General features: G+C 37.2%; 1 protein-coding gene across 1 annotated transcript in view; it reads left to right on the plus strand.

Moving 5' to 3' along the window:
- The window catches only part of LOC150096238 (tubby-related protein 4-like), a 236,452-nt gene that overhangs the window by 142,330 nt on the left and 81,850 nt on the right, over positions 1-12,272 (plus strand). Inside the window, exon 8 of the mRNA XM_090408771.1 lies at positions 5,895-6,145. Within this exon, the coding sequence (XP_090264897.1) occupies positions 5,895-6,145 (251 nt within the window). The remainder of the gene's footprint in view (positions 1-5,894; positions 6,146-12,272) is intronic.

Raw genomic sequence — 12,272 nt, forward strand, 5'->3', positions numbered from 1 at the left:
TCCAATGTATTTCTTATATTGATATATTGCAAGTTTTTCCTCTTGGTTATACTATAAATTAAAGATTCCAAGAAGTTATATTCTTGGTCTCATCCTTTATCCAAGTGTAAGCAAACTAAGTTTGAGTGTGAAGTCACTTCACGACTGGGCTACTTGTGTATAGAGGCTAAAGACTTCACATCAATTACCTTAGTATCCCATGATGCAAAGCACATATCCTTACCGACATGTATAATGCTATGCATTATGTGAAGGGCCACTACCCAGACCAGTTTCAACCTTTATTGATGTCTCATCAGTGGGAGCCAGACCCACAAGTGATACCAAGGTTGAAGTAATGCAGAAGTCATATTTCCATATTCAAGTAGTCAAAAGGTGTCACACCTTATTACAAAATCTGGATTAAAGATAGATGTTGAAAGTTTTCCACTTGGTTATACTATAAATTAAAGATGCCAAGAAGTTAGTCTTGTTTCATTGTTTATCTGATATATGGCTGTGAACATAGATACTAAATGCAAAGAAAAATTAGAACAACACAATTTAGTATGGAAAGAAATTTAGCATGCTTGTATCACAAGACTGAATCACAAAAGGAATGTGTGGGTAAGAAATCAAACCCAGGTATCTGACTTCATAGAAAGAGTGAAACATCTGAAGTGGCAACTATATAACTTCATTAATTTAACCTTGATATCTCTTCTAGGTCTGGTTCCCACTGACGAGACCTCAGTTAAGGTCAGAACTGGTCTGGGTGGTACTTCATAATGTATAGTATTATACACACCTGAAAGGATGTGTGTTTTGCATTATGGGATGCTACGGCAATTAATGTGAAGTCATTAGCCTCTGTATACAAGTAGCCTAGTTCAAACTTTGCTTACGCTTGGATAAAAGGATTAAACAAGAATATAATTTCCTGGCATCTTTAATTTAATCTGAAGTGGCAGTGTGCTTGGCATGTTGCTCAAAGACAATCAACGATGGAAAAAGAAGTACTGGATTGGATTCTACAGCAGGAAGAATGACCACGGTGATGACAAAATCAAAGTTGATTGTAGATATCATATAATTCACAGGAGTGACATAGGGAAGAAATGACATCGATAGACAGTTTTGGAGTCATCTTGGAAAGGCCTGCATTCAGTACTTGATTGACAATACCTGATGACGATGAGTTCAACATAATGCTTATAAACTTTCATCACCTTGTTCATTTATGTATACATTTTTTTACACTTGTTTTATTATTATTATTGTTGTTGTTGTTGTGGACACTTCCATGGATTTTCAAAGATTCATCTCAGTAGACCCAAACTATCCACAAAATCTATCATATTTCTTCTTGAACCTATTAACAGACAAAGTGCTCACAGCTGACACTGGCAACCTATTTCATTCATTCACCACTCTCCAAGTGAAAAATCTAGTACTCGCATCCCTACTAACCACACCTACACTCTACTTCCAGGGATAACCTCTACTGCATCCTCTAGCTAATCTAGCTAAGTACTGAAACATTTCTCCTGCATAAATCCTGTAAAACTCTTTAAGTAACTTAAATGTTTTTATCATATCCCCTATTTTGCCTATCAACCAATTTCTGCAATCCCTGCACCTTCAATCTATCCTCATAAGGAACACTCCATAATGTGGACATATCAAGGCCTTATAAAGAGGAATAACATCCTTATCTCTACTTGTTATTGTGTTCTTCAATAGTCAAGTAATCTTATGAGCTACCTTAGAGGTGCCCTCTAAACTTCAACTCTTTCTACCACCACCTCTAAACTCCTAGCTTCATCTATTCCCTGGAGTACATTTCCATCAATGTGGTACACAGCTTGTAATTGATTTATTCCAAAATGCATATCTTTACCTTTCTCCACATTAAACTGACATCCATTATCTTTTTCCCATACTGACAGCCTATTTAAATCATCCCACAAGCTCTCTACATCACTTTGATTAATTATTAGCCTACACAACTTTGCATCATCAGCAAACAACTAAATGTCTCCCTTCAAATTATTTCTTATATCCTTCATGTACAAATTAATCAGCATTGGTCCAGACACAGTCCTGTGGCACACCACTAGTCATCTGCCTTCTCCTGGATTCTGAAGTTGGTTGATTGGTAGAGCTTCTGCTACTAATGGCTCATGCAAAAAGTTAAGCAAGTTTGAGCATGGTTAGTAGTCGGAAAGGATCAATTGTTTGATGCTGTTGGCACACTCTACCTTGATGAATCTTTGGACTCTTGGAGGTGTCACATAATAATAATACTTTTTTGTTACCTGTCCAGCAGCTATCCTCTTATCCTCATAACCAGTGTCATATTCATCTCCATTTGTTCTAATTTATTACAGAATTCCATGTGGTATTCTGTCAAATGTCTTTGTACAAATTTTGTACCCAGCTGAATCATCATATAGCCATTTCCTTGATCCAACTCAGTTTTTACTGTTATAGAAAGTTAGTAAATTACTGAGGCATGACCAACTTTTCACAAAACCATGTTGCCCGTCATATAGTATCATATTGTTATCCATGCATTCTTGAATTCTCTCACTTTTACCACTACTCCTGGGATACTGATTGTTATTTAATTTGCTATGCAATCTTAGAACCTCCCTCATGCAAAGAAATTATTTTGCCCTCTTTCCACACTCTCTCTCTTGAAACTACTAGAACTGAGACTTACAGCCTAGTCAGATGCATTGTTAGTTCCCATGCACATTCTTGCAAAATGCGAGCTAATATCCCATCTAATCCCACAGCTGTATTTATATTGAGATTCTGCAATATCATAAGAACCTGTAATTTATCCACCTCTGTTCCCAATCTCTCTCACATATGCCACAGCATTAAGCTCACTTTTACCCTTGCAAAGTGGTCACTCAGTAACTCAACAATTTTATCTGCTTCTGTTACCTTCATTAAGGTTATTTTCTATAGTCATTCTTCCTTTTACTTGCCACGTAACAAAATAATTCTTTGGGATTTCATTTGGCCTGCTCAACTAGTTTCTTCTTGTAATGTGATTTTGCCTCCCTTACCAACCATGCTCAGCTTTCTTGCCTTACCCTTGGTACTGTTCATGAGCTTGTTGGTCACTTTTCTTCTTGTATACTCTCCACAAGAATTTCTTTTGTTGCAGGTCGTGCTTAATGATACTACTCATTCATCTAACTCCTACCTGATTTACCTTCCTTACCTTACGTATACAAGTTAATATTGCTTCCTCTAGTTGCCCCTTAACTATCTTCCATGCACTACTAACATCCTTCACTTGCAAGGCTTTATACCATGGCACAGATCAAGATCCTCCTAATCTTGTCATAATCACCTGCCTGATAGTTCCATATGTATTCCTCATGTTTTGCAATTTCCCAAGTCAAGACTGCATGGTCACTTTCCCCAATCAGAGCCTTGGCTTTGAATAGCTCTTCTGATCCTATGACCTGGTTCAATACTCTCACACCCCAAGTCCCCTCCATCCCATATTGTCTCGAGTAATTATCTCTAAGTAAGTGTATAAATTCCATTTCCTTTGTCATGCGATCGTTCTTCCTTCCATTCTATATCTCCATAGTTGAAATCCCCCGTAATAGTCACTTGACCTGCACTCATTGTACTAATTTGCTGATGAATGTCTTCTAGATCATCCCTGGAATCCCCTTGTCTATAGCAGCAACAACCAACTGTAGATTTTATCTTATTGGCCTTGATCTTGCATCAGACTGCATCAAATGAACAGCTGTCTTCCTGCCTATCTCCTATTCTTTTTGGCTGCAATTCATCTGCTATCATCAGTAGTCCACCACCCCTCAACTTATCTTCTCTATCCTCCCTGAAAATGCTAAACCCTTCACATTCTATCCTAACTGTGTCACCTTTATTCTGAGTGGAGAAGCTATAGAGCAAGTAAAATACTTCACATATCTAGGTGAGGAAATGGTAAATTAGATACAAAAATAGACAAGAGAATAAGCAAAGTTGGTATGGTATGATAGGGAGTTAGTGGAATAAATATATATGAAATAAGAGAGGTAATTAGTTGTAACACTAAAATAGCAGTATACAATATTGTTGATTAAAAACTAAAAATTATATGAGAGTTTGAGAAAAATTAGGACATGAATGAATGAATGGCTTCAGTATCAGAATCATTAAAAATGAAGATATTAGGAAAGAACAACATTCAGGAATATGTGAGCAGAGCTTGTAACAAAGTGGGAGGGAAAAGACCCAGATAAGACAGATCAAGGCGCATTGATGTTAGGAAGTGCCTTAGAAATTGAAATATAAGATTTGACAGTATCGGAATCCTTGATAGATAGACTACTTTGGAAGAAAATTGTTTAATAGTGAGTTAGCAATAATGTAAACTAATGTAATATTAATAATAGGACTACGTATCATGTTGTACTATAATAGAATTCAGTATATCCTTTGAGGATATACACTGCTTGGAAAGAAGTCAGTGGACATCCCCATTTTCAAGGTGCATCGTGCCATGTAATGCCTGTTTGTACCGATATAAATTGGAGGAATACAATGCTCTCAAGTCAGTTCAACTGTATCTGGGTAAAATGGCTGTGAGAAGGGAACTGCTGGAGTTTGATAGCAGCATTGTGATGGGATGCCATGTTGCATTTCTATCTGTTCAGCAAATTGTTGACAAATTGGGCCATCCCAGTTCAACAATCAGTGATACCATACTGAGATGGAAGGGCAGGAAGTCAACTGCAAGTGCTACCCACAATGGACAACCCACCACACTCACCAAACATAGGGTGCTAATATGTAAAAAGGATAATTTGTAAAAAGTGGCATTCATCAACTTGCATGTTGAATGTGGAGTTCTGGGCATTGACTGGAACACAATGTCCATGAACAGTAAACTCCTTGATGTATCTGAACAATGCAATGCTTCCTACTTTGTGGTGTTCCTACAGAACTGACCATTGTCTCTTTCAGCAGTCGAAACCACGCAGTTACAGCAGTGGTTTGTGGACACGAATGTCACAACACTTGACTTGCCTCCACAGAGCCCTGATCTCAACCCTATTGAACATCTGTGGGATGATATGGAGCATTTGGTGACATCAAGGGACTTCTGCCCTATGATTCATTACCGTATTGCATGCCTACAGGAAAAATGGTCCAAAAAATTCCCATTAATCACTTGTATGCTTGTGGAAAGTATGCCCTGTAGGATTGTTGTAGTCATCACAGTGAAAGGATGTCCTGGATCTTATTAAGGTGAACTCTAGGGCTGTTTGTTCTCATGCTGTGGTGTTTGACTTCTTTCCAGCCGATCTATATCTGAGATTTTGTGAGGATTAGGTTAACAACCAAGGAGTTCAATGTGTTTTATCTGTCACTAAGGATGAAATAAAACAAGTATGCAAATGAGCTAAGAGAATTAATTAAAAAATTGTATGTATTACATTCATATATCATTTTATGTAGTTTAGGAATATATTTCTTATCACGTAAAATGAAATTTTTGTAGCAGCCAAGAATCAAATGACTTAACAAATTCATAACAGTGTTTTTGAGCATCTCTTAAGCTAGAGAAGTATCCCTAATAGATGCATATGCATTGTTACAAAATGCACCTAAAAAAAAAGAGCATACCAGTGTACATAATCCAACTTCGGTATCAGTTTAACTACACAAAGGTATTGAGAAATTGAAATTAGAACTGTTGTTATCCCATTTTCAGATTTTATCTTCTGCTTTTCAGGACTAGGAAAATATTTTTACTTTTTTTTAATTATTATATTAAATTTATAAAAACATACATTTTATTCATGAAATTAAATTTGGAACAGTATTTCGAGATTACATTGTGTGAATTTACAGATATTAAATGTTTCTTACAGATTTGCTACATCCCATGCATAGGGTTAGGATATATCCACCATATCCTGTAAACTCCGCCCATTATGTCTGCCCAACTGCCCCTGTAGCTCCTGTTTTCATTCCCTCATCCTCTTCAGACAGTGAAGTGGATGAAGGGTGTGCTTCTCCACGCATGCAGAGGCGAAGGAAACATAGGCGATTAACTCACCATAGAGATTCTGAAGGAGGTTGGACTCGAAAGGAACTGCTTTATGTAGATGAATTACCAGAGGTAAATGTTCATTCTTTATATTAATGTTTAGAAATCATCTCTCACTATAGTAATGCTATAGTGAACTCGTTTAATATAATAGGTTATTACTGAAAACTACCTGCTTAAACCCCAGATCATCAGTACCAGTCTATAGAAAATGCTTTGTAGTAAACCATTCATTACAATAAACTATTTCATTGATCTCCAAGGCTGCAATCAACTATTCCAAGGTTATTTAAAAAAATAAAAACATTAAATATTAAAAATTCCTTAGTTCATTTTCATGCTTTTATAGAGATTACATTATGGTCTTGAGGATTTATGTATTTCTCTTACAAAGATTATCTAAAAAAGCATGAAAAATATTTGTAAAGAACTTGTTTTGCTAACATTTGCGAGCAAGACAAATTATAGTACCAACATTTTCATTTAAACTGCTTTCTGGGAAGAGCAGAATTATGACTTTTGGAAAGTAAAATAAGTTTTTCAAACTAATGAGAGCATTTTTTTCTTTTTTGACTTCCTAAATAAGTAGAGAATTATTTTTAGTAATAGGTATTTACAGACCCTTTATACAGGGTGATCCAGAAATTACGCACATCAAAGTTGAATCTGAGCTGCATCAAAGTGTTTCAATTTTAATTATTCATCTCATCTATAGATGGCACCTTAGGGCTATTGGCTACTTTTGTGTAATCTATCTGCCATGTGTTGGGTACTGAGCGTCCATTGTGTAGTTTTGTTTATGAGGAAAGTGAAATGGTACTCTCCCAGGATCAACAAGTTATTTTGGAATGTTATTTTGCCTGTTGTTCTTATGCAAATGCTATGGAGGAGTGTCATCAGCTGACTCTGTTAATCCTCAAAATTCAAAAATTATGAGATTAATCAAACGCTTCCAGGAAACTGGAAAGTTTGCAGACAAACAGCAGCATAGAAGACCTTCCATTTTGACTGAGGCCAAAGTGACTGTGGTATATGATGTGTTGCAACATTCACCTTCAAAGAGTCTCATAAAACTCTCTGCACAGACAGGTATATCATATGGCAGTACTTGGGGAGCCACCAAAGAATTAAAGCTTCATCCATACTGTGTTCACTCAGTTCAGCAATTGAAGCCAATGGATAATGAAAAACATGTTGTACTGTAGGTGGTTTTGATCATTTGTTGAAAATGGTGTTCACAAGCTGTACAATGTTATCTTCAGTGACAAAGCAGGGTTCGGCCTAAGTGGATAGGACAATAGCCAAAATAACAATTTGGTCATCAGAAAGAGTCCTTATGTTTTCCATGAAACACCCTTGTATTCTCTAAAAATGAGTGTGGTGTGCAGTATCATGCTGTTGCATTGTTGGACCCATTTTCTTTGAGGTGACACTGGATGGTGCACTGTACCAAGACATTATCACCCAGTACCTGACTCTCCTTGAGATTGAAGAATGTGATTGCTGTTTTCAGCAGGAGTTGTGCCACTTGCCATACATCTAATGAAATTATGCAATTTTTGCAAGAGTTTTTGGTGAGAGATTGATTTCTAAAGCAATTTTAGAAATTGTATTTTAGAAACAGGTATTTTAGCGTTTAAGTTAATAAATAGTTATTTTCTTATCAATCTGTGTTTGCATCTATACCGTTAAAATCCAATCAACATGTGTGATGAACACATAAGCCTTTCCACACGATTAATGCAAAACTATTACATAATAATATTGATTAAATGTTTGCTCTATGGGGATATCGCACAATGAAACTGTTTATAAGCTCTTCTAAATTTAAATTATAAGCTATGTCTGCCTCTATCGATATAGTTGCTAGACCAACCAATCTTTTTTGGGTCATTGATGTTTGCAAATAATTTTTAATCAGTTTAAGCTTGGAAGAACTTCTTTTCGCACTTGCTATGCTAACAGGAATTGTTAGCATAGCGACGCCACATACCACAATATGGCTGAACGAGCGCCTCCCCCCCCCCCTTTCCTCATAATTCCATTCTTTGAAGAGTTGCCTCTAATTTGGTATAAAGATCATGTGTCTGCATTCAAGAACAAGGTGGCCATTTTGAAAATTTGCTTTAGTAAAGTTATTTATTTTTGCCTTTGTAAAGATAAGCTATATGCTTTGTTTATAGCAGTTCTTTCAAGTTTGTCGCTAATGTTGAAAAATTCAAGTTTATTTTATGATGTGGGTGACTTTTGGATAACCCTGTATATATAATCATGCTCTACATTTTTTTTATCTACCAAATCAGTGCTCAGAAATTTATTAACAATGAATAGAATGTATGTTTATTTGGATAACCCTGTGGTAGTCACCAAGACCATTGGCCTTGGTGACTACCACAATCCTTTTAGAAATTCTACCACTTTGGATTTTTATTTGGCTCCCATCCATGAAAAGTTTTTATGTAAACCACCTATAGTATGTCAGTACCATGGTTGGAACAAGGATGTTTATTTTTCTATTTTTATTGTATATATTTTTTGTATTTTCTATCCATTTTTTTATATAATCCAGAAATCCTGCTAGAGACCAAACATGGAACTGTTTTAAGCCCTTCTAGCCTCCAATAAGCATGGTGGTGGTCTTGCACTGGGTGATGAATTTCATTTCCTACCCAGATTGCAGAGAAAATAATGAATAAATCTGAGTCATGACTATATAAGCAAGAAATAAATTCAGTTATAACATGAGCATTTCTGGAGTTAAAAACTCTTTCACTAGCATACATCTCCTTAAAGTCATTTACCTTCACAAAACTCATAATTTTTTTTGGTATTGTATTGCAAACTCTTCTCCAAGCAAAAGATCTAATCCTTTTGCTGGCCTGGTTGGCCAAGTGGTTAGTGTATCTTCTCTCCAACCAAGAGGCTGTGGGTTTGAATCACACCAAGGGCATGGATGTTGTATTGTCCTACTAACCAATTACTATATGTACTGCTGTGTGTCCTGACGCAGTATGATTTTTGATTTCTTTGCATCATTAAAAAAAAGAAAAAGAAAAATCTAATTCTTTTTCACCCTTGCTAACCCAACTGTCTTACACAATTTTGAAGGACTCCATGTTGTCTTCTGTCCAGTCATGAGTTTGTTTTATCCTCCTCTTCCCTTTCTCCACAGGATCAGAAAGTAAATCATGTTTGATGGGTAGTTATATTCTTGCTTTTTATCCTTTATTATCTGAGCATATGTAAACAAAGGCTTGATGTTGAATTGTTTTTATGACTAGATTACTTTTATATAAATAGAAGCAGTTTATTCCGCTATCCCATAATAGTGTTGCATGCTTTCTTTCAGACATATAATCCGAGCTCTGCTGTGAATTATGGGATACTGGAGCAGTTCATGTGAACTGTCCCTTTATCTAAGTAGCTTGGTCATAAAGTTGCTTCACATGCTAGTTTCATTTGCTCATGATTGGGTGGAGCATAAAGACCAGAATATGATTTCTAGTCAAGTGTAATTGACAACCCCACCCTTGCCAAAAAAAAAAAAAGCTACAACTAGCTTTCAGTCAGAGTATTTTAATAATATGGTGATATGCCATTTTGCTACTTATACATGGAAGTATGATTTCTGCCATTAATTTTGCTCTTATTACGTTCATCAGAGAAAACAGGCAAAGCTAATAATAATAGTAAGTATCTGCTGGATTTCTATTCATTATATGGACTACTCATACTATATTCCAACATAAAGATATGCATGCATTCATACAATTATTGGTAGATAGTATTTATTTATTTAACATATGGCTCACACATGAAAAGTTACATTACATTAATCCTTAATATATATGGACATAGTAATAGACATATGTACAATAAGAAGACATAATACAGTCATAAAAGAGACTCAAGAATAGGCTACAACTGTATGTCTAGGTTGATTATCCAGTCGACTGCACTTGGTGTGGCATGGATGAAGTCTGACAGGTTTCCACTGTATGCACGTAGGATACATTCTGCTATAATATGATTAATTGTCTGGCAGGGTGATCTACAGTCGCACCTGGGTGAGGCAATCATGCCCCATTTGTAAAGGTGGTCTGCACATCTGCCATGGTTGGTGCGTATTTGGTTAAGGGCAGACCAAGTTTTTCGAGGTAGGTCAAAACCCAAAGGCATCTGTGTTGGGTCCACTAATTCATAGAAGATCCCTGTTGAAGTGTTACACCAGGACTCTTTCCACTTGTCCTTCATGTTGAAGCTTGTCTCTGCAAGATTTTTTGCTGTTAAGATTGGAGGGCGCCTTGACTTTAGCCTGTTTATTTCTAGGGGTGGGATGTCTTCATGGATTGGAAGATTTTGGATTTCTATGATTTTGCTGTATGCATGTAGAAGAAAGTTGGATGTGTGGAGGTGGGATGTTGCTTAGCACTGGGAGCCAGTAGGTTGATTTTACAGTTCCAGAAATAAGGCGCATAGTGGTGTTAAGCTGGGCATCAACCAAATACACATGGGCGCTGTTCAGCCATACGGGTGAGCAGTATTCAGCTGTAGAGTAAATGAGGCCAAGAGCAGTGCAGCAAAGCGTTGTTGCTGAGGCACCCCCAAGTTGTTCCGCATAGTTTTTGCAGTATATTGTTTCTTGTTTTTAGCTTGGATGCTGTGTTAATGAGATGTGGTTTAAAAGATAGTGTCCTATCTAGAGTGACGCCCAGATATTTCGGGAATCTGTTGTAGTGTTGTAGTGTAGCAGTTTGTGGTTAAAGTAGACCATGAGTTCTTTGTTAGCCTGGTTATTGTTCAGGTGGAAGCATGAAACTTGTGTTTTGCTGGGATTCGGGAGTAATTTCCATTTGCTGAAGTATTTATCTGGTAGATAGTGTATATGATTAACAGCACGAAGATATCAACAAGAAATAAGAAAAGTCTTGTTGACTTTTCTTATTGACTGTCTTGTTGATAATATCTTTGTGCTGTTAAGAATACAAGCATATACACTATCTACCAATAATTGTCCAGACACTCCAGCAATTTACAATTGATATCCGCAGGTGAACCCTAATATTGGGTATGTCCACTTTTGGCTTTGATCACCTCCTGCACCCTTTAAGGGAAGGCTTTCCACCAATGTGTAGCAGATATCAGGTGGAATTTATCTCCATTCCTCCATCAAAGCAACACTGAGTTCAGCGACAGATCAAGGATGTGCTGCTCTGGACCTCAATTGCTGTTCCAATGTTCCAATTCCTTCCACAGGTGTTCAGTGGGTGTTGAGGTCAGGACTCTGCACAGGCTAGGGTAGTCATTTAACACCCGTCTCTTCATACCATTCCATAACAGCTGTAGCTTTGTGGTGTGGGGCATTGTCAGCTTGATAGTAACATGGGTCTGTTCCATAAAAGCTCCACAGTGTAGGCAACACCTGATTATCCAGAATATCAAGGTACTGAGCTGCCTTCATCTAACCACGGACAACGACCAGTGGTCCCATTCCAAACCAGCTGAATGTACCCCACACCATTACTCTTCCACCACCAAACTTTACTGTGGGTATAACACACTGTGGTAATAAGTGTTCACCAGGCTGCCTCCACACCCATACCTTGCCATCAGACCGGAAACATGTGACCTTTAATTCATCACTCCAAAGTATGCCATTTAAACTGGTCAATTGTCCAGTTTATGTGATCTTTGCAATAAGCCAGACAAGCCACTTGGTTCATTGTTGTGATGTTCAGTTTGTGTGCTGCTACTCTTTCCTGAAACCCAGTAAATGGAGTTGTTTTCGTACAGTATTAGTGCTCGCCATGTTGTTACTGGCATTCTGGAACTCATCACGGATAGTCTGTGCAAATTGTAATTGGTTTTTGGCAGCCATCCTGGGTGTTTTCCAGCACTAGTGATGCCAAAACATCTCTATTTGTTGATGACATTGCCAACTAGTCGTTGAATTTGGATGCTCCTGTTGAGTGGCAATGCACGTATGGACAATGTCACCAATGTGACAGCCCACAATAACACTTCCCTCGAAGTCGCTGAGTTCACGACATGTTGTCATACCACCTGTATTCAACTTGCATGATGAAATACTGCTTCCTGCTGATTGTACACCGGTTTTTATACTATTAATAAACCATAACTTCAAATAACAGGAGTGTTTGTGCAATTATTGGTAGTAGTGTTTAGGGGATGTGAGATG

This window comes from Typopeltis vanoorti, chromosome 19 (assembly GCF_054136105.1).
Source record: "Typopeltis vanoorti isolate ZY-2024b chromosome 19, IOZ_Tvanoo_1.0, whole genome shotgun sequence".
In the NCBI taxonomy this organism is placed as follows: Eukaryota; Metazoa; Arthropoda; class Arachnida; order Uropygi; family Thelyphonidae; genus Typopeltis; species Typopeltis vanoorti.